The sequence below is a fragment of the Manis pentadactyla genome, chromosome 2 (genome assembly GCF_030020395.1).
Source record: "Manis pentadactyla isolate mManPen7 chromosome 2, mManPen7.hap1, whole genome shotgun sequence".
Classification (NCBI taxonomy): Eukaryota; Metazoa; Chordata; class Mammalia; order Pholidota; family Manidae; genus Manis; species Manis pentadactyla.
Window position 1 is genome coordinate 182,335,461 of NC_080020.1, and position 26,465 is coordinate 182,361,925.

General features: G+C 37.3%; 2 protein-coding genes across 6 annotated transcripts in view; one reads left to right on the forward strand and one right to left on the reverse strand.

The window, feature by feature from the left end:
- Window positions 1–225: 225 nt before the first annotated feature.
- On the reverse strand, window positions 226–20,578 carry MDH1 (malate dehydrogenase 1). Its single transcript, XM_036890370.2, has 9 exons — window positions 20,420–20,578; window positions 15,438–15,536; window positions 14,524–14,620; window positions 12,103–12,278; window positions 10,225–10,347; window positions 2,332–2,508; window positions 1,685–1,798; window positions 1,124–1,213; window positions 226–574 (listed from the first exon to the last, which is right to left on the reverse strand). Exons 1-9 carry the CDS (start codon window positions 20,420–20,422, stop codon window positions 449–451), a joined length of 1,005 nt encoding a protein of 334 aa, XP_036746265.1. The 5' UTR covers window positions 20,423–20,578; the 3' UTR covers window positions 226–448.
- A 143-nt stretch (window positions 20,579–20,721) lies between these two features.
- The window catches only part of WDPCP (WD repeat containing planar cell polarity effector), a 429,599-nt gene continuing 423,855 nt past the window's right edge, over window positions 20,722–26,465 (forward strand). For all 5 annotated transcript variants that reach the window (XM_036890364.2, XM_036890366.2, XM_036890367.2 and 2 more), the window contains exon 1: window positions 20,722–21,202. The gene's annotated coding sequence lies outside the window, so the exon portion shown is untranslated. The remainder of the gene's footprint in view (window positions 21,203–26,465) is intronic.

Sequence of the window (26,465 nt, forward strand, 5' to 3'; positions counted from 1 at the left end):
ATAATATTTAAAAATATATTCTGGAATAGACTGATTATCACAAGATGGATTTTCTTATTCTATTTAAATAAAAGAGAATTGTGTTTATCTTGTAGTATTTTCCATCTTTACTGCCTTTCTCTGGTTTAAAAAAAAATCACAACCCCTTAGGCAAGCTTGGGAACATGCAAAGTTGTTTTCTGAATAGAAACAAAATATTAGCTAGAAAATAGGGTCTGAGACATCTTCATTTGAATATATATTTTATTTCGAATGCAGCACTTAACAGGCATGACGATAAACTGTCACAAATTTGTACCAAGAAGCATGTAATCTTTAAAATGTGTTGTTTTTCACAAGTAATTTCACAATTGAAGTATAGCATTATTATTAGCTGGTACTAGAGTTAAAGACGACATTTAGATTCTTCAGCTTTAGAGCATTTAGTAACATCAAAATGATTGTCTAGTCAGGCAGAAGCAAGAAATTCAAAAGCAGTTTCTTTTTCTTCTGCCAGTTCCTTTGCAGTGAGATCCATCTTCTCACGTGAGAAATCATTAATAGGGAGACCTTCAACAATCTTCCAGGTCTTATTCTGTTTGAAAATAATTACAAATAAGAGACTTATAATTAAATTAGAGTTGATCTTCCAGCAAGCAACAACTTAGTTTTAAACTTAAATTTAGAGGAGTAACTGTGTTAAAGCCTGATTCTAAAGAAGCAAATCAAAATCCCGATCTTAATAACAGATAATTCTGATAAATTTCCACTTGAATTTAAAACTCAATGAATCTAGAAAAAAATGTTTAAATGAGACTTTAACTAGCAAACATAAAAAACTAATGGTGTGGTTATAATAAAGAGCAACAAGGCTAAGAACCATTGCTTCATTTAAAAGTAAGATGTTATCTGTAGGTATCCAATATTAGAAGCATAACAAAATGTGTCCAGTGGGAAGAACTGAATCTTGCTTTCCAGATAAATTTCAATCTTTCAGTGATCTTTGTGCTTCACATGATTTTAAAGCTGAGAAAAATGTCCATTAAAAGAACAACTTTCTAGAATAAATTATATCATTATTAATAAAAACATACAACTACTTTCCCAGTAGGGGACAGAGGGAAATAACCCCAAATTACATTACCTTGATTGTAACAGGGAATGAGTAGAGCAGATCGTCGGGAATACCATAGGAATTGCCATCAGAGATAATGCCCATGGACACAAATTCTCCCTGAAAGTAACAATCAATGGTTTACATCCTCATGGTGCTTAGGGATCAGTTTGCATAACCAACAGACACACGAACTGACAAGATTAAACCGGGGGACACTTTGTTGCTATGTTCCTAACCACTCTTCCAGTCACGTGTGAAGTAAGCCAGAGAAACAATCCTCATTTTATGAATGAGGAAGCTATAGCTCAACACAGGTTTTAAGAAGAGAAAAAAGCCACCACCACGTGTGGTAGGTGCTTTCTATGTATCATTTCATTTAACCTTCACAACCCTGTGGGTAAATGCCATGTGAAAGATGACAAACCAGTTTAGGAAGTTAAGTACCTCTCCCAAGGTTACTTGCATAGTAGGCAACTGAGCTGGGATGTAAACCTGACCTACATGACTGCTAGGGCAATCTTCTTTTTACATGATAACATCAGAGAACAAAAATAAAAGAGTGGCCTGTGCAAATCGCTGAGTCCTCACCTCTGGGGTTCCAAACCAAATGTCTCTGACATGGTCACAGATGGCTTTTGCAGCAGACATTGCACTGGATAGTTTTCGAGCTTTGATGACAGCAGCACCACGCTGCTGCACAGTCTGGGTGGGGGCAGGCAGAGACAGTAGGGTTATTTGATCAGGAGAGCAGAACTGCCATCAATTCCAAGCTGATCTTGGGGTGAAAGGCTGCCACCATAGCTTAATGTGTCCCCTCCAAATCATGCAACTACCCAATGTCGACCTTACCAACCTATTTCAATTATCAGGACCTATCTTTTTGAAAAAAGAAAACACATAAAACTATATAAAACTCTACAAAGTTTACCATACTTCATACAAAGAAAGGATTCTCTGTATAAACATAACCAGATGTACTATTAGTATTTTCCCACTTCAACAAGTAATTAATCTTGACTGCCATACAACAGACTTGATCAGAATGGATCTTGACTGGCTTAGTACGACCCCAAAGAAAGTATGCATTTATCAGAGCAACCAAGAAAGGCCTGTTCTCCTTGAGTCCCTCCCACCCCTGACCCCCTGACTGGAGAGACACACTCAGACCAGTAATGTCATGTGTCTCAAGAGTTCTTTATGAATGGCTGTTAAGAGAGCACCCAGATTTTTCTTACTGTGATGAATTCTCCCTTGAGCCAGCTGTCATCTTTCAGAGCTTCATAAACACCAACTTCCTTTCCTTGGAGTTTCACCTTGGCATGGTTGACATCTGGATATTGAGTTGAGGAATGGTTTCCCCAGATAATGACATTCTTTACATCATTAGAAGTCACGCCAACTTTAAGAGCAACCTTGTTTAACAGAAAACAAATATATTAGACAAATGCTTTTCATTTCAAATTATGACCTGTTTGACCAAAGACCTTAAGATAAAAAGCCTCTGAAACTTCAAGAGAACACAAGAGTTACGATGACTTGTTAAAAAAAAAATTTTTATTGCTTGGTAATTTCCTACAACAGCTTAATGTAAGTGTAAATGACTGTGAACCTGAACTATTATAGGGTAGGATGTTGTTTAAGAGAGCAACCTACAGTTTGTGATTAACTTATTAATATAGCAGGCTTATCAAATATAAAACACCAAGCAAGAGGCTAATACTGCTCAAATACCTAAATGTGACCTTTGTTTTGTTGTTAATACGTAGAGATGTTTCCTCAGCACTTCTGAGCAATCAGTTATTTAGCGGCTTTATCCTTTTTTATGTGAAATTTTTATTATATACCATATATATATATACATCAACTAATTTTCAAATAAACATAAATATGAAATTTTGGAATTGAAGGGACTCAGATCACCAAAGTCTGACTGACCTCTTTATTTATAGATCAGGAAACCAAAGGAAAGAGCTTAAATATAACACACATGTAATACTAAAATGTTAACAGATGGAACTATCTCTAGCTGTAGGTTCAGAAAGCACTCTAGGATTCTGCATACTTTGAAGTCACATGAACATCAATTATATGATGTAGTACAATAGCCACAGAAAGTTAGAAAATTATGTTTTGTAAGATTTAAAGAAAACAAAATCAGCTTGCTTACTTTGTTAGACCGATTTATGTGCAGAAAAAAAATTATAGCTAGTTGTATGTATAATTTGTTCCAAATTGGAGAGTAGAACTGATAAGGAGCCATAAAGGAATGTTTTGGAAAAAATTTTAGAAAAATTTTTAAAAATCTGTTAAAGTTTAATTTTAATTGTTAGAATAACACTGGGTGATTTTTCTTTCCTTTATGTAACAGTAAGAATGGGAGAAAAAAATGGTTGTGCCAGACTATAGCTTTTGCATACTTAAGTAAAAGCAGTGCCATATCATAGTTCTATTTGATCATTCACCATGTAACAAAGGGAATACACTCTGATATTTAAAGAAATTTGGAAAGCAGGGATAGTAACAGCCCCAAACAGGAAACAACTCAAAAGTTCTTCAAGAATGGTCAAACAAACCTGCTACATCCATACAATAAACTAAATAAACTTAACAGGTAGAAAAACAATAAAAAGGACAAACTACTGAGCCATACAACAACTTGGATAGATATTAAAGGCGTTAACTGAGTGGAAAAAAAGCCAATTGAAAAAGGTGACTTACTGCATGCTTCTATTTTTATAACATTCTCAAAGTGACAAAATGAGAGATGGAAACAGATAAATGGTTGTTAGAGTTTAGGAAAAGAGAGGGAGGATGTAACATACGAGAGCATAAAAATGTGTTTTGTGGGTGTTAGAATGAATAGCTCTGTATCTTGATTATTGTGGTTATAGTAATCTATATGTGATCAAGTACCACAGAATCATAAAGATAAAACAAAAAAAGTATGAATATAAAAACTACAGCAGTTTGAGTAAGTATAGTTAACAGTGTGTGGGTAGTTTAGGTGACTTCCTGTTTTTTTTGATAATGCTCTACTATTTGGTGTGTGATGGGTACCCATGATTCTCTGTATTAAATTTGCAACTTCTTCTGAGTCTGTAACTACTCTAAAATAAAAAGTAAAAACAAAACAACCAAACAAGGATAAAGATAAAAAAGGCCATTATCTAAAATGTTTTGCAATGACTTGATTCATCTGTACATTAATTTACTGTCAAGAAGCAAATTGTGTTTCCTTTCACTATGACTCTTAAAGTAACCTGACACTAATTTCTTAAAACTTAAAATAGACGATTTTATAATATTAACTTAAAATTCTGTTTTGACAGTTAAAAATCACTTCTGATCTAACCCCTGCTTAACATTTCTGCATAACTATTAACTACCACATCAGTCATAACAAATTAGTTGGATGGTTGGTTTCTGGGGTACCCAGCTATTGACCTGCTTAGTAGCTGCTGTTAAGAGTGGTATACTATACATCAAGTACCATTTTTTAATGTGCCATGACCTAAAAGGGCTCGGGAAGAATTACCTTTACTTATATTTAGCTGGCAACATATTGAAAAAGGACAGTTTACTTGGGGAAAGAAACCCAATATATCTGTTATCAGGAACTGAGAACCCATAACTGCTGAATGTCAGTTTCAACTGCTCCCAGGTACAGTGAAGACAAACTGCTTCTGGGCTTCTCCTCCCAACAGGAAGCTCTCCTTACTTCCTCTGTCCTGTTGTCCACTTCCTCCTTTTGATCTTGAGCTCCTTCACTCTGTCTAGACTGCAGAGGCCAGTACTGTGCATCCAATGGACAAATTTCTGCATACCACTCATGCAAGAGCCAGTCTAAATTCATATGGGTCCAGGAGAGCTTGCTCCCTTAGAAACTTTCATGTCAGTCATATAGATCTGTTCAATAGTTTTTAACTAATTCTGTAGCCCTAGTAATTTTCTTCCCTCTGATACCAGCTAACTGGTTTCACTGCCAAATTACCTTGTCAGCAGACACATATGCAGCTCTGCTTTGCAAAAATACAGGTGACAGTTACTAGGTAGCTGAATCCTCTGAATTCCAAAACAAATTATCTAAGACTAGTAACCATTCACTAGTAAACCCAACCATTAATGTTTGGGTTTGTTATTTTTCTCACTAGATTAACAATTTCTACAGGAGGGACAACTGCTTCTTCAAGTTTCCTAAAAGCTTTCATTCAGACTTTTGTCCCTGCAAGGAAAACTTTTAGTTTTCCACCAAGGCCTCAGGCAAAAGAGCAAAGGCAGAAGTTTGTTGGTGTCAGTTATTTTACCTCTTTCTCCCTGTTGCAACTAAGTAAGTAACCATCTGGCAATCCGAAGTTCACAAATGCAGCACCTATAATATTTTTTCCTACATAACATGTTCTGTCGTAGTATACACATCTCCTGCCTCTATAGTCATTCAAATAAACTCCCATTCCTTCCTAAACACCAGACCCTGGCTAAATAATATGTTAAAAGACATAGCCCACAGCCTAAAGCCTCTTTGGAAATATTTGTAATTTAAGAATGTTATCCAATGGCCTTCTAATTAACTGAAATATTCAGGGACATATTTCTGAGGGGTAGCTCTTGATTATATCCTCCTAATAATAAAAATCAGCAATAACAGTAGCCAATCTTTATTGATTTTTACTACGAGACATGCACCATGATAATGGTTTAGCATAGATCTTATCTCATTTAATCAACATAACTACCCTTAGAGGTAGATATTATCCCATTTTATACCTTGAATACATTTTCTCACCATCACAAGTGACCTAAATCTACTTACTAGACTTAGGTCACTTGATCTTATTATGTAAGAAACTATGAGTCTGGAGTCAGGCAAATCTGGGAAGTTCCATCACTTACTAGTTATATAACTTTGAGCAGGTTCCCTGACCTTTCTGGGCTGCAGGTTTCTTATCTATAAAACAGGGATAGTAACTGGTAACTCATTCAGTTACTACAAGGCTTATATAGTAAGTTACATGTAAGGAAAGCATTCAGCTTAGAGTAGAAGTTAACAAAAACTCTTTTCTCCTTCGCTGGGCATCCAAAGCAGAAAGATTATTAACTCTCAGTTTAAAGCAATAGTTCTCAATTTAAACCTCACACTACCTTTTGGTAAAAACAGTTGTCTTAAAACTAAACAAAATTGTCTTCTCTAAAAGAAAAGGACTAAACTCATAGACAGATCTAGTAGTGATGACCTGTGGATGAGGAGGGATGGTCAGAAAAATGCTAGGGAAAAGGAAAGATTATGTCCAAGGACTAGAACTTTGCCATGGCTTCCACGGGAATGAGGATCATCCAGATCTAAAAAAGCTTAGGGACAGGCCTCAACACTCAAAAAAGCAAATAACCCGATTAACAAATGGGCAGAGGATATGAAGAGACAGTTCTCCAAAGAAGAAATTCAGATGGCCAACAGACACATGAAAAGATGCTCAGGGAAATGCAAATTAAAAACACAATGAGACACCACCTCACATCAGTAAGGATGGCCAGCATCGGAAAGATTAAGAACAACAAATGCTGGTAAGGATGCGAAGAAAGAGGAACCCTGCTACACTGCTGGGGGAATGTAAGCTAGTTCAACCATTGTGGAAAGCAATATGGAGGTTCCTCAAAAAAACTAAAAATAGAAATACCATTTGACCCAGGAATCCCACTCCTTGGAATTTACCCAAAGAATACAACTTCTCAGATTCAAAAAGACATATGCACCCCTATGTTTATCGCAGCACTTTTTACAATTGCCAAGATGTGGAAGCAACCTAAGTGTCCATCAGTAGATGAATGGATAAAGAAGAGGTGGTACATATACACAATGGAATACTATTCAGCCATAAGAGGAAAACAAATCCTACCATTTGCAACAACATGGATGGAGCTGGAGGACATTATGATCAGTGAAATAAGCCAGGTGGAGAAAGACAAATGCCAAATGATTTCCCTCATTTGTGGAGTATAACAATGAAGCAAAACTGAAGGAACGAAAGAGCAGCAGACTCAGAGACTCTACGAATGAACTAGTGGTTACCAAAGGGGAGGGGTGTGAGAGGGCAGGTGGGGAGGGAGGGAGAAGGGGACTGAGGGGTATTATGTTGAGTACACATGGTGTGGGGGATCACGGGGAGAACAGTGTAGCACAGAGAAGGCAAACAGTGGATCTGTGGCATCTTACTACACTGATGGACAGTGACTGCATTGGGGTATGGGTGGGGACTTGATAATATGCATAAATGTAGTAACCATTGTTTTTCATGTGAAACCTTCATAAGAATGTGTATCTAAAACAACAAATTTGATTGGATCTATACTGTTGGAACTCAATCAAGAATTAGGAGAAGTGCAAATTGTAGCACTCCAAAATCTTACAACTACAGACTATTTACTGTTAAAAGAACATAAGGGATGTGAACATTCCCCAGGAATGGGTTGTTTTAATTTGTCTGATTTCTCTCAGACTGTTCAAGTTCAGTTGGACAATATCCACCATATCATAGATAAGTTTTCACAAATGCCTAAGGTGCCTAACTGGTTTTCTTGGTTTCACTGGAGATGGCTGGTAATTACAGGTATGCTTTGGTTATGTAACTATACTCCTATTATGTTAATGTGTGTGCGCAATTTAAGTAGTAGCTTAAAACCTATACATGCTGAAGTTACTCTACAAGAAGATATGTCAAAGAAATAATCAATCTTCCCATGTTTTCTGCCGCCTGCTACTTCTATAGCTTTTCTTCTTCCTTCCTAATTACAACCCTTAAATAGAATTCGTGCCTCATATCAAATTTACCGACTATCATAATTCTTCCAAGTGGTAAAGACACCTCAAGACAAATGCTGGGCGCCCCGGAAGATGACTGGTTAGCCAGAGACGGGTAAGATTCCTCAAGGGAGGAACAACCTAAGACAGGCACAGTCGCAGGGGGGGTCATCAGGTAAGAAATTGGGGATCAACAGAAGTGAGGCTTAGAACCTCACCCCCCCCTGTTCTGAGAGAAATCTTCTGCATATGTGGATGTTTTATTGCCCTTGTCTAGCTTGGATTAACACATAGTCTACAGGCACACACCTGATCATCTACATTTGCTCTCTTACAACACTAAACTACGTTTTCTACCTTTATCTTGTATCTACCTACCACTTCAGCATTTTATTAAAAATAATAATAATAAAGAGAGAAATGTGGTATCCACATATAAATCAAGTATAAAAATCAAATGAGTATTCATATTTGAACTGACTGTTTATAGTTCATAATGCATGAGCAAAACCGAAGGTTTCTGTGATGACTGCCCTTGTACTGTTCACTATGTAACTTATTCACTATGTAAGAATTTGTTCACCATGTAAGAACTTGTTCGTTATGCCTCAGAAGATTGGAGACTGACGAAAATTAGGCTTGGGGTGGATTAATGATTGTGCATTGAGCACTGACTCCCCTATACAGAATTTTATTGTTGTTAACAACCATTTGATCAATAAATATGAGAGATGCCCTCACAAAAAAAAAAAAAAAAAAAAAAAAAAGAAAGTATACACTTCCAATGGTAAAATAATAAGTAACTGGGATGTAATGAATACAGTTAAGATATTGTAACAGCTTGGTATGGTGATAGCTGGTACCTAGAATTGTCATGTATATAAATGTTGAATCACTATGTTGTACACCTGAAACTAATGTAATGTAATACCGTGTGTCAACTACCCTTCAATAAAAAATAATTATCTACAAAAAAAAAAAAAAAAAAGAAAGAATGTGTATCAATTATACCTTAAAAAACAATTAAGAAAAAAAAAGCCACATAACAAAACCACTAATGAAACCCTGTAATCTACTTCACATTGAAGTGGAAAAATATCCAAAAGGAGCAACTTCAACTTCAAAGAGGAGAAAGTGCACTGTGAAGATTGTTCACCTTTGCTGCGTTTGGGATTTATATGGTTATTTGGTAACATTGTTCAAGAACTACTGGGTCTTAATGCAATCATGTGTAAGAATATAATTTATTACTATGTGGAAAAAAAAAGACAGGACTTATTACTAGGAATCACAAAGACCAATCATTACTTTTTTTAAGATTGTATTTTATAAGGAAACACTTAAATGTATGCAGCTGTTTTCTTATGTTGAAAAGACTTTGAAAGTTTAAAACATCATAGCAAATAATCTATACTAAAAGTTTTTTGTCTGCACTGACATATTGTATATACGAAATGCCTTAATTATTAATAAGCCAATGTGTATTATACAAATATCTGTTTAAAAAAATTTTAAACCAACAAATTTAAAAACAACCATGCTTCTGGCATGATAAAATCACGGAATTAAATCAGTGGTTTCCATTCATGTAGAATGTTGTTAAAACTTACTCCACAGCATTTATAGAACTTGAGATTATTTTTAGTATCTCCGATTTTTTTTCCAGAGTTGTCATGTCATGTATGTGTGTATTATTCCTATATAAAAGAAAAAGGTGGACATGTAAAAAAAAAAGGCTTAGGGAACTAGCACAGATGACTAGTTATTGTTAATACCCTGGTCACTGACTCCTTGGCTTATTAATCTAAGGGTAAGGAAACTTGGCAATTAAAATTCAGCTGCTAAGCAGTGAAAGTAGGAATTTTATGAAAACATGTAGACAATTAAAAAGATATAAAAATGAAAATGAAATTAAATATAAAATTAAAAATTAAAAATCTGTATTTGATTACTTAGCTATAAGGAAAAAGGAAACAACCACACAAAACAGAAAGCTCAAGTCTTTTTATAATCTACATAGCTGACAAAAATCAACTAAATTATGTGCAATCATGTGACTTATCTAACCCAGTGTCTCATTTTAACCCCTGTAGTAAGAGGACATTAGTAACCACATTTTATTATAGTTAGCAAATGAAATATAGTTGAGAAAATTAAGTACAAAGTTCAGCTTCTTTAAAAGACTAGATTTAAAGACTCCCTAACAAACTGGAATAGCTTCCTACTAAACAAAAACAACAATAAAGCACAAACCAAGATTCACCCTGCTTTAAAAGTGAGAGAGAAAGATTTTCAACTTGAACATTGGTAGGATTTTAAAAAGGATTTTAGTTACCTGAGCTTTAGCTCGGTTATGGTCCAAACGAGTCAAGCAACTAAAGTTCTCCTTGGGGATGGACGGTGCAGACTTGGAGGCAGTCAGGCAGTTGGTATTGGCTGGGTTTCCCACCACGATAACCTACAACATATGAGGCACAGCAGTTACAGACCATATGCTTGGTTAACTGGCTGTCAGAATATGACTGACAACTGTGAAAAGTGTGGCCTTTGTATCAACTTTGTGTGAGCTAAACATGTAGTTATCATTATAGTTTCGAGTAGGAAACTATAATAGAAATTCTCCTTTCTAAAAACTTCCCCCTTATTAAAAACACTGAAAACACTTCTTTAATAAAGCCACCATTATATATAAAAGTCACTCTCCAGGTGGCAGTGTCCAAGACCCAAGACACAGGTCTTTCTGTTTTGTTCTGTGTTAAAACAGAGATAGAACATTTAGCCACTTGCCACAAAAAAACAAGTAGCCTAAGGCTCAATCTCAGAATTCATTCATTCATAAAATTTTCCTTCTTATAAAAGCAGTCCAAGAAATTCTACTTGAGCAGTTTGTTTTAGGACAATGATTTCACTTTATGAATTAAAATCATTTCTCAATCTTGCCTCATCCTAAGAATTAGCTGGGATATTTGCTAAAATACAGATTTCCAGGTCCCACCCACTCCATGCTTACTGAATCACTCTTTAGAGGGAAGCACTTCAGTGTATGCTCTGAATCATAATACAGTATAGGAAATGTATACATGGACTTCTAAGTTTAAGACAATCTTTAATAAAATGATAATTTAAAAACTTACTGTGAAATAATATTAAACTTACAGAAAAGCTGCAAGCATATTACAAACAATTATCTCCCTGTCTCCAGACACACACACACACACACACACACACCTTTCCCTCGGTCTTTTGTTCTGGCGCATTTAAAAGCATGCTGCAAACATGATACTCCAATTCCCCTGAGTACTCCAGCATCCGTATATATTTTCCCCAACAGGATACTTTCAGCCAGGGGGTGATGGGCCATTACTGTATAAGCAATACTACAATGCTAAGCACACAAGATTTTAGCAGTCCAAACCACCTTTTTTATTTTACTATTTTAAATTGAGACCTGTGGATTTCTACTTATTTCTATTATTTTCTCTTGTTAATTACTATAGTTAGTGCTAATAATTACTGTATCTAAAATGAAGTCCATAGAAAGCAAAAATCCACATGGCTTTGAAATATCACAATAGAACATTATAATTAGCAATTTAAGAAAATCTTGTAAAATTTTCTTTTACCTTTCTTGAAGTCAGGATAGGGAGGATTTATTAAAATCAGTAAAACACCAGCAAGCCTTTATGTTGTGATGACTAAGTTCTGTCTAATTAACTAATACTTACTTGGCAAAAAGGAGGCTTTAATGTAATACTGAGATAAATTTAGAAATTAAAATAGCTTGGACACACTATGACAAAAAGGAAGTCATACTGATTCAACTCCTCACAAGACACGACTATGAATTTTTCTGGGTTGAGAAAATCTGAACATTTCCAAAGCCACCATCTATTGCTGAGAACATCTCACAAACACACACAAATCCAAATGACTGAACAAATATTCCCACCTAGCTAACAGGCACCAGAAAGTTTTGTGCCTTCTCTATAGGTTCATGAACTAATATTAAGTTTCATGTCACAGGAAGAGAAATTTAAGTGCCTCTGAATATAGATTTGTATAGTATAAGGAAAAAAACCATAAAGGGAAATCAACCAAACCTGTATTTACAGACTATTGTACACAACTGGAAAAAAACAAATGCAAATAAAGCTAAATGCCTAAGTTTCAAATGCTGATAATGAAAACCCCCACAGAATACTGTATTGGTCACCTTAACTGACTTCTTGGCGTATTTCTCCAAGGCTGAACCCTGGCATTTGAAGATTTTTACATTTGCTTTGAGCAAATCTTTCCTCTCCATGCCTTCTCTTCTTGGCATGGAGCCCACAAGAATGGCCACATCCAGGTCTTTGAAGGCAATCTCTTCTTTATCTGTTGCGATGACATCTGTGAACATGGCAATAAATATGCAGAGCTACTTGAAACACCAAAGTGTGAGGTTTTCTTTTTCATACTGAATCTACTCAGTAACTCTTATATTTTATAGCAAATGTTTATCCTTTTACATATCATGTTGATAAAAGTTTTTAAGAAAAAAAAAAAAGACTGTATTAATTCAACAACTGTAACAATCAGCAGAAACGTCGGTACATTTATTTTGCATTTCCTATTTTAATGTCTCAATTTCAAAAATTCTTTAAGTTTTATCTTTTATAATCAGGTATGATAGAAGGTATAATATGATACTTTTCAAGGCAACATTTGTTATTCACACTAATTACCACAAACAACACAAAAGGAAACTAGTTCACCTAATCTTTAAGTTACAATTACTTGAAGGAATATGATATCAATCACAAATTAAAATGTTTACTGAGGAGTTCTGTGCCAGGAACAATGCTAAGAGATTTATTTTATCAAGCTTATTATTTTACAGATGAAAACAATGAGGTTTAAAAAGACTAGTTGTGGCTGTAGTCTTTAAAAAGACTGTGGCAACTGTCTTTAAAAATACTACTGGAGGTTTAAAAAGTAGTGTGGCTGTAATTCCAGCCCAACTCCAGTCTAGTGTTCATTCCCTATGCTAGTGTTAGTCCAAAAAACACACACCACTTGCTTTCTGATTAAAGAACATATGTTGTTGCATTCCTTTGTTCAGAGTGTTAAAAAGGCCTTGACCAGTGCTACAGCCTTAATGTTTGGGTCCCCACAAAATTCTTATATTAAAACCTAATCCTTAATGTGATATTAGGAGGTGGGGCCTTTGGGAGGTAGTTGGAAATGAGGGTGGAATACTCATGAATGGGATTAGCATCCTTATAAAAGAGGCCTCAGAAAGCTCCCTCTCCCCCTTTGCCATATGAGGACACAATTAAGACAGCCGTCCACCAGGAAATGGGGTCTCACCAAATCCCAATCTGCTGGCTCTTTGATCTCTGACTTCCCAGCCTCCAGAACTGTGAGAAATTTGTTTATAAACCACTCAGCCTATGGTTTTTTTTTGGTATAGCAGCTCAAATGACTAAGACAATGGGGATTCAGCATGATCATTGGTATATTTTTAGACCAGTGAAATTGTGTGTTAGACTGCTGTTAAGTCCCCAAATAGGTATACACAGGAAACTAGCTGGACAAAAAAACCCCAATACTACTTCTTCCCAGCCACACACCCCTATTTAATGGGCCTTTCCTTGCCTGTTGTATTCACAGCTGACCACTGACCAGAGATAAACTGACAATAATCTAGGCCCATTAGAGAGAGTAGAGGGTATTCAGCAGAGAAAGGATAAAAATGGGAAGTTAGTTTGGTAATAGTAGGTGAGGAAAGGGTGCAAGCAGAATACCTTGGGCAGGGTAATGTTCTCTCCTACATAATCATGCAACCAAATGATTCAGAAGGCAGACTACCCCTTCTAGTAAATGTTTATTGAACAGATACATGTATTCTAAGCATGCTTTTTCACGGGTGTGTAATGTTTTGCTTGTGCAACATTAGTATCAATTACAGTATTTATAATGAACATACTATAGGAGAATATTAATTCTCACCAAAATAAAAAGATCACAGTGAAGGTATAGGGAAAGAAAAATACATTAGTTTACAACTTGACCTAATATTTTAATGAACCTTTTAGTCAAATTTATAACAACTTCTTATATATGTGTAACAGTTTAATGATTTTCACAAGCTCCTGGGAGAACTTTGCTAGTCTTTTTCAAACTGTGTAGCATATGATTAGGGCAGTTTACACTATGTGTTAACCTGATGACTAGCAGATGGAAAGAACTATATATGAGGGACCAACCAAATTCCAGCCTTAAGGCAGTATATGGCTCTAGAAGATGTCACTTACAGTTGAAAGAGTTCTCCATTACAGGACATTACTATTACTAGTTAAATAGACTTTAATAACAATGCAAAGTAGACAGTCCCAGGTATATAATCCTTGTGCATTATTATACTTAATTAGTAAAATAAATTACATCTAGGCAGATTGGAAAAAAAGTAGTCTTTTACCTTACACTGATTCTTATTTATTTATTCTTTATATACATCTTTATAAAGTAGTTGTAGTTCAACAAACAAAAGAACTTTAATGAAATAATTTCTAATTGAGAGGCTAGTAAACATTTATTTTTTGAAAGATATGAAATACTGTAAAATCCCTTTCTTTTCCATTCTCCAACTCACCTTTTAGGAGGGGAAGGGCACAGTCTTGCAGTTCCATTAGGACACCATCCAGGACACCCATCATGGGAGTGATATCCAACAGCACCAGAATTATAGGCTGCCAAATAATAGGATAGCATCTGCCAGTATTAGGTCATGTCATTTAGTCACAAAAAAGTCCTTTCGCAAAGTTTTTGCTTATTTGATGTGTAGATGTGTAATTCCTATTAATTAGTCATATTAGGAAGTCAGGTATCTAACACCAATCCACTTTCAGAAAAAGGGATGCTCTAAGACCAGCATTGGTGTGCTAATAGATACAGGAAGAAGAATCACTGTTACTGAATTTTAAAGGAGTACATGGAAGAGATATCAAATTGAAGTGACATGCCACAGCGTATTCTTCTTATTACATAGTTGTATATCTGATTTTAGTTCATGGAAAGCTAACTGCATGAAAGAAGAACTTGATATCCATGGGTGAAGAGAATGGATAAATGAATACTTACAAAAAGGATTTTAGTGAACATTAATCAGATGTGCTAGAATATGAGGTGCCTCTTCAAACTGGGAAGCAGATTTGTCTATTTTGGGTCTAAAGAACATCTATGAACATGAAGTACTGATTCAGCAACTCTCTCTTCTACAAGATTCTCCCCAACAGCTGTCATTAGTGAGCACCTTCCACTGACTGATACCTGCCGGATGCACCAAGTCAACACAGTACAGAATGTAGAATAGCTCTGATTTGCAACAAGTTTTCAATGCCTGGAGAGTTGCATATAAATAAGCTGCCAGCTTCCATTTGTAGCAGTGTACCTAGTACAAAGGATTACCTATTCCATCACTATTTAAAAACTTCTTTGAAACATAATACAGAATTTTATTGACAATATTCTTACTTTATCTTACAATTTATAGACATTTGCACCTACCTGGTCTTTACCAAAGACAGATCCATTTCCAATACTGTACAGCAGTGAATATGCAATTTGACCAGCTGCTCCAGTCACAAGGACTCTGATTGGTTCAGACTGGAATGAAAGAGACCCATTAACATCTTGTTAAAAAGGGCTTTTTTACCCTAGATACTCAGAATTTTCTCTGTAATAAAAACAACCATATACTTTAAAAGTTAATGTAAAATTTAAGTCTCTTAACATCTTGCTTAGCAGAAGATTAGCTTATCCCAGACTCGTCCCAGCAAATATACAACTAAGTAACTTCTGGAACATGTAGCCTTTGGCTGCATATTTGTGTGGTTATTTAACTCTGTTACCTTGGATTTACTCAGAAAACCTTATCCACTTTTTTAGGGTATTTTACTACTGAAACAAGCCTAAAAATGTTGATGTGCTTTAGTTATATGGTCATATACTCTGATGGCCTCTATAGGACCTTACAAATCCTTTTCTGCAAAATCCCCACTCCCTCTGCTTAATAGAATCCTTCGCACCAGAAGAGAGGTAACTAGTTAAATTTTTCAATCACTGAGTGAGAAAGTTTTAATAAAACTATTAATCAAGATTCAACTTAACTACTTGAAAAAGGAAAAATAAGCCTTTATTTTTCATTTAAGGAGGGACAATAAATATGAAAGTGATTAGTATCTGGATTATTATATTATTAACAACACGTAACAGCAACTTTCAGTGACAGTTGACAACCTAATTCCAAGGGAAAATTAATTTTAAAAGGGAGGAAGGGGAAGAAGTACAGAATATAGTAGTTGTAATAGAGGGAAGTCACTTTAAATATCTCAATAGACCCTGAAGTATGAGCATATGGACAGAAATAACTAATATTTAAAGTGATATTGATCCTGTCATTAAAAAAATGTTAAATTAAGCAAACAGAATTAAAAAGATAAAAATATTTCTACTAAATAAAAATGTTGGAAACTTAATGCTTAAGTTTAGTTAGATGAAAAAGTTCAATCAAGGTGAACTGTTCCTTCCCTTAACAATGTGGTAAATGTACTTCCACTCTGTCGCCTCTACTGGTGGCTCACTGAATTGACTGGGGATAGAAGCGTTTGTGTTTCAAACTCCTTGAGAGGAGTCATACCTCTAGGATGGAAGGAGGTATGACCTCACAGGGCTCTTCTACCTTCCAACTCTAGCTTCTGAAGACCAACTGCACTTGGTAATTTGGTACATATAGAAGACAAAGGGAAAAAAATCTCGGGAAAAAAGTGTCAACTGTTGTAGAGAAATGATGATCATCATAGCGGACTTTGTATGCATTTCTTCCTCAGAGATGTGACCAAGGTGAGAATAGAAAAAAAAAAAGCAAACTTGTGGGGGAGGCATGTCTCTTCCTTATCTTCTTCACCTAGTTCTCCCCCAGGCCTTCATATCTCTAAATATATAAAGTATGATAATTCCCCAAATAAACCAATTTTAATATGATACATATTTATGTTCCCAAATAGCCTTGTTTATAAAGAACACTAAAAGTACTGTATAGGGTTAGTTTCTATCATGGCCTTCACATGTTTTTGATTCTGTCATTTTTTCCTGTTCCCTTCCAGAGTAGGTAAAGAGAGTAGAGGAAGAAATTATTCCCCTTCCCTTTTTAGAATGCAAGCCCCTTATGGATTTACTTCTGTATCTCACTGCTTACAACAGTGCTTGGCACATAGCTGGAGCTAAAATATTTGATGAAGGAATAGTTGGATCTTGTAAAATTCTACTAGAAACTTGGAAATGTAAAATAACTGTATGGAAGCAAACCGAACATGCTTTAAAAACTGTTATTCATATATATGTGCATTGAGAAGGTTGGAAATTTAGTGACCAATAGTTCCAGCTATTGTCAGCAAAATTATTTTTGTCACTAGTTCTAATGATACCGTCTTATGAAGCAATCAATGAACAGTTACCTCACTTCATTCACTAAACAGAACACCACTGAACCTCTACAAATACTTGGTACTATTTTAGCTGAGAAAAATCTATTAGTGATTCATATGCAAGAAACAAGAGGATATAAACCGGGGCTCCAGGGAGACAGGGTGTAGTGAAGAGAAGGCCTCTAGAGCTGGACTTTATGGGTTCAAATCCTGACGTCACAACTTACTAGCTTTATGTTCTTGGGCAAGCTACTTAACCTCTCTATATTCAATTTCCCCACAGAAAAATGGAGATAATAGGAGCTACCTAACAAACAAGGTAGTTGTAAAGACTGAGTTAACATACAAAGCATTAAGAATGTACGCACTAGAATTATAACAAGTATTATATATAATTATAGGTCAGTCCCTATAAAATTTTCCATTAAGCACTCTTTTAGCCTGTGGTTCTCTACTTAAAAGTCTGTTACTCTCTTCTAGACTGTGACCTTCTACTCCCATAGCACTCTGCCTTTGACTCAAATTTGCAGGCCCATATTGTTCAACAAATATTTGTTGAATAAATGAAAGCAGGGTCATATGCTCCTTAAACATAAAGCAAGCTGGGATAAGAAATAAGGGGGAAAGGCAATATTACTATTTGTAAAGCTTAATCTCACAGTAAGTCAGGTAGATGGTTAGAGTGGAATAATGTAGTCATTTTTTGGTGCTAATTTTAGTTACTAAAAAAATGTGTTCACGTTATCAACTCCTTAGTGAAGGGGTTGTGGCCAACTAGTGACAGCTAATTCTACTTCAGCAGTTTCCTTTTTCTGTATCTTAGTGCAAATTATTTTCACAGGTAGGTAGGTAATTCCATCTCGTTAAGAGTATTATGGAGCCTAGTTAGTGTCTGAAGGTTTGATGATGAAAGGGGAAAGAAAGTGCTCATTTGGTTCTTTCTGCTCTTTGCAACACTGCAGTTGAAAAGCAGGAGGGTGGGAGATTCACGCTGACTTTTCACAATGTTACAGCATGAAGACAGGTTACTATTCTTTGCTCAGCTATCTGGGCAGTCTGCCAAGAACCAAAGGAGAATGTCTTTGCTCTTGGGAGGGCGCTACTGACCTTCCTGCAGATGCAGGCTCTGTTTTGTGAATGTTCTGAAGTCCCAGTTGCAAAGCTTGAATTAAGTATTCCTTCTGTTTATTCTACATTAAGACCCATGTATTCCTTTCTCACTTTCTGATTTATATTTTTGTGATTTTTGATATACAGTATCATTCAGATTCCTTCGTAGTTTTTTCTTGCTGTCACTCCCTATGTGCACAAGGAACTTCCTTCTTCAAAAAATTGCTTTGAAAAGCTTACAAAGATAGCTCTTTCTAACTCAGTGACTGTTCACACACTTTCCAGTGGCAAGGAGATACTGAGTCACGTGAGAATTTCCTGTCAGTTTCAGCAAACTCATGGGAGGCTCTTTTCTCGTGGAAGTCTGTTATCTGGTACCTGAGTGACCTTTCAGGGTGAGGCCTCGCATTATCTGGTATGTAGCAAAACAATTTGAGTGGGAGGCTCAGGGTCTCTGTGGGACCTTGGAAAACAAAATCATTTGACTTTGCCAGGTTGCTTTTTTTAAGATTAGAAGAAATAATCTTCAGTTCTAGAATTCCAGTATTCCAAAGGTATAAAAGCTATCAGGTAATATAAATGCTGATAGCTTAGTTTAGTTTGTATTTGCAGTTTGAGCTTGCATCTTTATCCAGAACTTCAGTTACTAAAAATACATTTTCAAAATGACTTAAGTATCTGCCATGTGACACAGTATGGTACAATGTAGTGAGTGTGAGACTCCCTGGGGGTAAACTGTTGTGTGACCTTGAGCAAATCACATTCTCTTTGGGTTTCAATAAACTCAATTTTAACACATGAAGGGGGAGATTTGTCAAGATGATCTTGAAAAGGTCCTACCCAGTTCTAAAACTACAGTCTGAGGTACTTTGTTAAGTACCTCTGCTTGCTAAGATTATCAGGTAAGAAACCACCGTAACTATCACTTAAATGACTGCTTATGTTATCTAAGTAGAAATCTACTTTTAATAGTCAAGAGTTAGTAGCTGTCCCCACTGGCCCCTAAAGGTAGAGGCAGGAATCCCCTTCCCTTGAAAACATGTCTTTTAAAATTCTGGAAAATTTCCAATCCATTCAAATATTTCCCCATCATCTCCACCCATTTTAGTGATTTGAGATAACGGAGAAAAATAGTGTCCCTGTAAATACAAGTACTGAAGCAAGTTCTGTCTGATGTCAAATGTCACCTTCAAACAGTATGCAGATTATTCCTACGTCAGAGTTCCCTCACCCAATCCCCTTCTCCCTTTCAGCAGCTGCAAGAAAGGGGATGCAGTTATCCACATCTTCAATGACAAGATGGTTACACTGTGTAATATTTTTAAAAGTCGTGGTTCTGGAATTTGTAACATAAGATCAGTAAACAATATCCGCTAGTTATTTGGCAAGTGATGCAGTCACTGACATTACAAAGGATTAATGACAGGGTTTAAAAGACTTGTGAAATTAGACATGGCGGAAACGCGTTTTCCGAAAAGGTAGATAGCAATCTGCAACATCTGGTACGCATTACCTTCACGGTACAGGGCTTTATGCTTCAAAGGGATTGCGACAAAAGCTCTTAAAAACACTGTGGGCTTAAGGGGAGAAATGGAGTTAGGGCCCAATACCCGTTTCCGTATCAATCCTATCGTCCTTATCAGATCCCAGGGCTAGCTTTGGAAAAAATCCGCACCTTCATATTTTGTTCCCCACGCCATGCAGCAGGACTGAGATCGCGTCTCTCCAAGCACAGGGGTTTCTCCAGAGTCCTAAGGAACCCCCTTCCCCGAGGTGGAAATCAACTCCTTCAATTATGGGGCCACTGCGACAGTCCCTAGATGAGTCGGTTTCCAAAGGGCGCGAAGGACAGTGCCTTGCACAGCCGCCCTCCAAAAGTCCTTCAAGCTCCAAGAAATCCCACACAAGGGCGCAAAGGCCGGAAGTGAGCAGGATCCAGGGGCCCACACTCACCATGACTGGGAAATCCGCGTGCAATTTCAGCACCTGCAAAATGAGTCTCACGGAGTCAGGTCACCTCCACCGCAGGACCGACTCGGAAAGAGGGAGCAGTGTTAGAAAGAAAAGGCTCGGCTCCCCACCGCTACGCCCTCTGGGAACTGTAGTTTACGCTGCCCAGATTCCGGCGCAATCTCCAATGCATTTCTTTCAAGTGTTGAACTACACTTCCCGAGGTCAGAGGGTCACCGCACGCTCTTCTTTCTGCGCTCTTCGATATGACAAAGTAGTCCCCGAAGGCGAGTCGCTGTGATTGGAGGACTGTGACGGGCGGTTGACTTGAGCTCAGGCGTTAAGGACCTGCCGGATGGCTTCCAGCAATTGGCGGGAGCCCAGACAGATGCGTTCGCCAAATCACTCACACGTACGCAACTGAGACATCATCGTCTCCAAGGATAAACGTGGGAGGCAAAGAGACCTTCCGCTGCGTAAAGCGACTCGACCCGGAAACAAAATCTTTTTAAAACACTATTCAGGCTCTGGCGGGCGGGAGGAATTGACGTGTCGGGAAGACCGGACGGCTTCGCAGGTTGCTAAGCAACGAGGCCGCGGAGCCCTTGCCAGCACGGGCCACCGGGCAGTACCTGAAAACCCAGCGACCACGCCGCGCCCTGCCGGGTCTCCCTTCCTTCGCAGGGCACCCCGACCCGGGCAGTGGCCACTGACCAAGTGAGGCGGTGCAGGGACGCCCCGTCTGAGGTGGCCCGAGGCTGCGCGTCTTCCCCACTCCGGAGGCAGGTGAGCCGGGGCCCGAGGGCGAGGAGTTTTCGTTTGCCCTCAGTGTCGGAATGTCATGTGCGCGTCCCGAGTTGTCTTTCTCTTCCCTGGTGCTGATCTACTGGGCCGGTGCCGGCGATCTCGCGGGTCTGTCTCGGTGCAGTCAAGGCAACAAAGTTCTGAGGGGCTCCGTGTCCTGAAGTTCGCGCCCCCTCCCCGCTTTAAGATGCAGCTCTTCTAAAGTTAAATAAATAATGAGCGCTTCTTTGTCGGAGGTGAGCCCCTTCCTTCAGAGTTTATAGTCCACGAATGTAACTTCTTCTCTAAAACCTCCGTGAACGTTGACACTTTTGCCCATTCTCTCTTGGAAACTGGATGCTCTTTAAACCATCCTGACCTTTAAATTAGTCAAACCTGCATTTCTAAGGAACGCGTGTAAGCTCAGTGGGACACAGTGGTTGTTTCAGACAGACCCTCAAGTGGTAAAGCAATTTAAGAGGTTGTCGTTTAAAATTAATACTGCCCAAAAGAATTGTTGTGCTCTTTGAAACCTTGTTTCATATGGATGTTAAAAGGACGGTGTGATGCTCTGGAATAGCATATATGTAATGAAATAAATAAAATGTCTATATTAGACAACATTGGTACAACTTCTATTTTTTCTCTATCACTGGTAATTGAACGCCAAGTGGTATCTTTTTCTCTCTTCAGTTTGGAGGAAAAAAAATACCACCTACTTTCCAACTTGATCTAGCAATAGCATTTATCATAGCTAAATGACTTTTTCCTCCTCGAATCACTTTATTCACTTGACTGCCAGTGCACTTTGCTGGCTTTCCTCTGTGCCACTGGTTGCCTCTTCTTGGGATGCGTTGCAAGTTCTTTTTATCTCTGATCTCTGAACTTTGGAATGCCTGTATTCTTCTATCTACACTTAATCCCTGAGTGATCTAATTCATGAGTTGAATGGTTACAAATGTCACTTCTATGTCAAACCCTCTCCCTTTCCCCTGAGATATTTGTGTCTAACCCTGAATTCTAGTCTACCTACTTTCTAGTATGTCTGCTTACTTTTCTTTTTATTTTCACTTGATTTTTCTAATCATGATTTACATTGTTTTACAGTGTTTTCTACTGGGTGATTGTATGTTGAAGTGAAACACCATACCAAAACACCATACTCTGTGATACAGATAACATGAACTACAATTTCCCCAGTTCTAAGATGTTGGTTGTGGATGAGATCATGAGATTTCAAAAGGTGGAGGGAGTAGTAAAGAGCTGGGGCTCAGTATGAGGAGTGGCTTAATAAACTAGCCAGGAGAATGTAAGGCAAGAGTTTTAGGATGTGGTACTTTGTTAGGCTCTGGGGATTTAGACATTCTTATGAAACAATTGCTGTCTTTTTAGATCCTCCAGTACAGCAGGAGAAACAGGTAGGTAAATCTGCAGTAGCATAATGGTTTGATATAATAGGTTAGTAATAGGTAGAGAGTTAGTAGACCTGGGCTGCCAGGGCTTCACAAAGGAGGTGCTGCTTGAATGAGGACAAATGGATGTTTCTGCCAGGCAGCTAGGGTAGGAGACAGAACCACATTTGCAATGTTGCAGGTAGGCTTTTGGGTTGGCAGTAAGACAGCTTGCAAAGATACAGGTTTTCAGTTCCTGATTTTCTTGTAGACTACATTGCCCAAGACTGTAGCCACTAGTCAACATGTACCTATTAAATTTAAATTAATTTAAATTAAATTATATTTAAAAATCCAGTTCGTTAGTGACACTAGCTACATTTCTAGTGCCCAGTAGTCATATGTGACAGGATTTCAAACATTTTCATTATCACGAAGTTCTATTGCACAGCTGCTAGAATTTAGTGGAAGCAAGGCATCACCCAGAGCAGGAACAGCTGCAGCATATCTTGGCAGGGATTGTGGGTGGGAGCAGGGCATTTCTTTTGCCCTGGCTGTCCTATGGAGTATATAGTTGTCTGTGATAATGTCTACATGGGAAGAGTCCTGTCAGAGGCAAGAAAGAAATCCACTTCATGTCTTAACCATTGCCTTTTTATTCTGGAAGAACTCACATTAACAGTCTTGGAATGTCTATTTAAAATGTTCACAAACATTGCAGTGTCCTGGATATTAAACCAGACTTAGCATCAGCAAGCCCGTATCCTCTGGAGTTGAGAAAGCAGAGTCATTGCCTAAATTTCACTGAACAACATATGTCTGCTGCTCTCTTATTCTGGAATAACTGTGTCTCTGCCACATTCTAAGTAGATGAAAAAGCGTGTGCCACATGTAGAGGCTTGAAATAGAATGGCTGGTTCAGACCCTACCAAAAATGGGGTTTAAGAGAGAAAGGAGCCCAGTTGGGGTGTCTGTATACTTCAGTGTGTGCAACAGGTCTATATTCATATGTGCTTTTTATGAATTGTCTTAATATAAGTTTTGTTTGGATATATTTGCTCTCTCTGACCTTATCTGTATTATGAGTTCTTCCTATTAAATGTCCAGCTGGTTTTGTAACTTAAAATATTTTCACTTTGGATTAAACAAACATTCTCTTTATAAATCAAACTTCACAATAATTGTCATTTCTGAGGAAGGAGAAAGATGAGAGAGATCACTGGAGAGGTGCTTTAAGTGTTGGTGGGTGGAGATATTGGGTATTCTATTATTTGCTCAACTAAACTCACCACCCAGTTTAACAAAGACTATTACCAATCCCTTTCCAGAGACAATGTGTTGACACACACACTCATATATATATTTACTTTTGTGTGTTTAGCTATATTTTGTGATTATAAAAAAAGTCACTAGTTATTAAGTAAGTAATTACTCAATGCTCTTATCCCCTTCTAACTAGAGATAATGAAAATTTGTTTTATGTCACTACTAATAGCTTCATATGTAAAAAAAAGTACTGCTATATAAGCACAAACATATCTACATTTTCTTGTAAATGTAGATATATATACAGATATATAGACATATATAGACAGATATAATAATGCTCATTGTGTAAAAAAATCAAGATGTATGAAAAGTCTCTGAAGTGGATTGATTTATGGTTTATAAGAGGTGGGGAAGAGTGGAAAGTGCTAGACGTTGGACAGTAAGTGAAAGTATGGGCTGGAGCTGGGACAGAAGAGTAGCAAAAAAGAAAGCAACTGAGTGTGAAGAAGGCTTAAAGGGAAGGAAAAAAGTTCTCACCAAACAAATTCATTTGCATTATTCACATTATACTTTAGCCAATCTACTTGCTGTTGCTGAAACATATTCTTCAGTTTTCTGTCTCCATATTTTATGGGTGCTTTTTTCTTAACTGGAAACTCATCCCGTTTCTGCCTGTTAAAATCCATTCCACCAGGCTTTTTTCAAGAGCCTGCTTCCCTCCTCCTGGAATAGTTTCAAACATACGAACAGCTGAACAGTGAATACCTTTTACAGCAATCTGAGTTCTGCCAAAACACAGAACTATACTGGTTATTTAAAAATTTAATATGAAGAACTGTTAACTAGAACAAGGAAGGCTGGTTAATTACTAAAAGGGGTAGAGTCTAAGGGTCCCAGAAGTAGCAGGTACAAAAGAGCAGCCACTACTTCTAGACTGAGGAATAAAGGCTGGAAGACGACCTTTCTTCCCAGAGGCTGTATGCAGACTTCTTCAAAAAGGGTACGTCTACCATGGCTAGTAGTCTCGAGAAGTGCCCCCTGTCAGTGGGGACACTGGAACCTGAGGCCACAGCTGGAACTTGTCTCCTCATCAAGGCTGTTGGGCTCACACTGCAGGTTAATAAGAGAGGACCAGAATCTAGAAGGGAAATGTGAATCTGCTGCTATCATCTTACAGGGTCACTCAACCTCCCTCTCTACATCTGGCAAAGGAGAAATGTTTGCAGGGTCTAATCAGTGTCACAAAGCAAGGCAAAGAAAGGTAAATTTGGAGATGAAAGATAATAAATTGATAACTGTCATACCCAAATATCCACCACCTTATTTTTACAATTGCTAAGCATTTTACTCTATCATGTGCCTCCACATCTATCCACATGAAGTCTTTTTTTGACTCCTCAGCCTATCACTGTTTATTTAAAATTTTGAGTTTAAAATTATTTGCAAAACTTACTATGGTGGAAAAAATCACTAACAATGGTTCCTTCTAGAGGTGGGAGTTGGGGTGGAAGATTGTCTGGAAATAGGCATGAGGGAACTTTTGAGTGACAGTACTGTTCATATCTTGATAGGAATTTGGGTTATAGAGATCTAAGCTTTGTATACTTTGATACTTAAGATTTGTGCATTTCATATTTATAAGCTTTATGTAAAAAACTAAAAATTCTTAAACTCTAGTTAATGATAGGTATGCTGAAGTATTTAGGGGTGAAACATACTATGCCAGCAACTTTCTTTAAAATGCATTAAAAATGTCAACTGGATCGATAGATGTGGAGAGGGATGAGTAGTCCATAAAAATGTAAATATAGATGAAGCAAATCAGTAATATGAGGAAATGATGGATAGTAAAATGTTAATTGTAGAATTTATGTGGTGTTATTATACATGCTTTCACTTTTCTGTGTTGATTATTGGACTGATAATTTCCGTGAGTTCAGAGACTTATACATCTGTCTGTGCCTCATGGAACACAATATGACGTCTTCCTCCCAATAGGTAGAAGTAAAAGCCTTTAAAATTGCCACTGTGGAAGTTGGAAGACTAATAATCTTGGCTTAGTGAACCTAATCAGTTTTAAACTTTTCTGTCTAAGCAGAAATTTTGTAAATGGAAATTATATTGGAAAATGATTGGAGGAAGGTGTGAAATACTGAGCATATCAGAAATTTCACACATGTAATTCGACATAATAAAAATTTATTATCAATTTTTGGTAAATAGCTTATTATTAATTTGTTTACCAAATAATTTAGCTAGATTATCAGGCTTAACCTGTAGGCAGAAGAAAGAGCGGTTTAGATTACAAAATATATACTTAGCAACATTACCTTTTGTTCCAATATGTTGTGTTTGTGTATCTAGTATGCTTAGTTTGCCTGGGGATATAGTAGACTCCATCTTTTTTTAAGTTTTATTTTGGTATCATTAATCTACAATTACAGAAAGAACATTATGTTTACTAGGTTCTTCCCTTCACCAAGTCCCCCCCACATACCCCTTCACAGTCACTGTCCATCTGCATAGTAAGATGCTGTAAAATCAATACTTGTCTTCTCTGTGTTGCGCAGCCCTCCCCGTGCCCCCCATGCACTATACATGCTAAT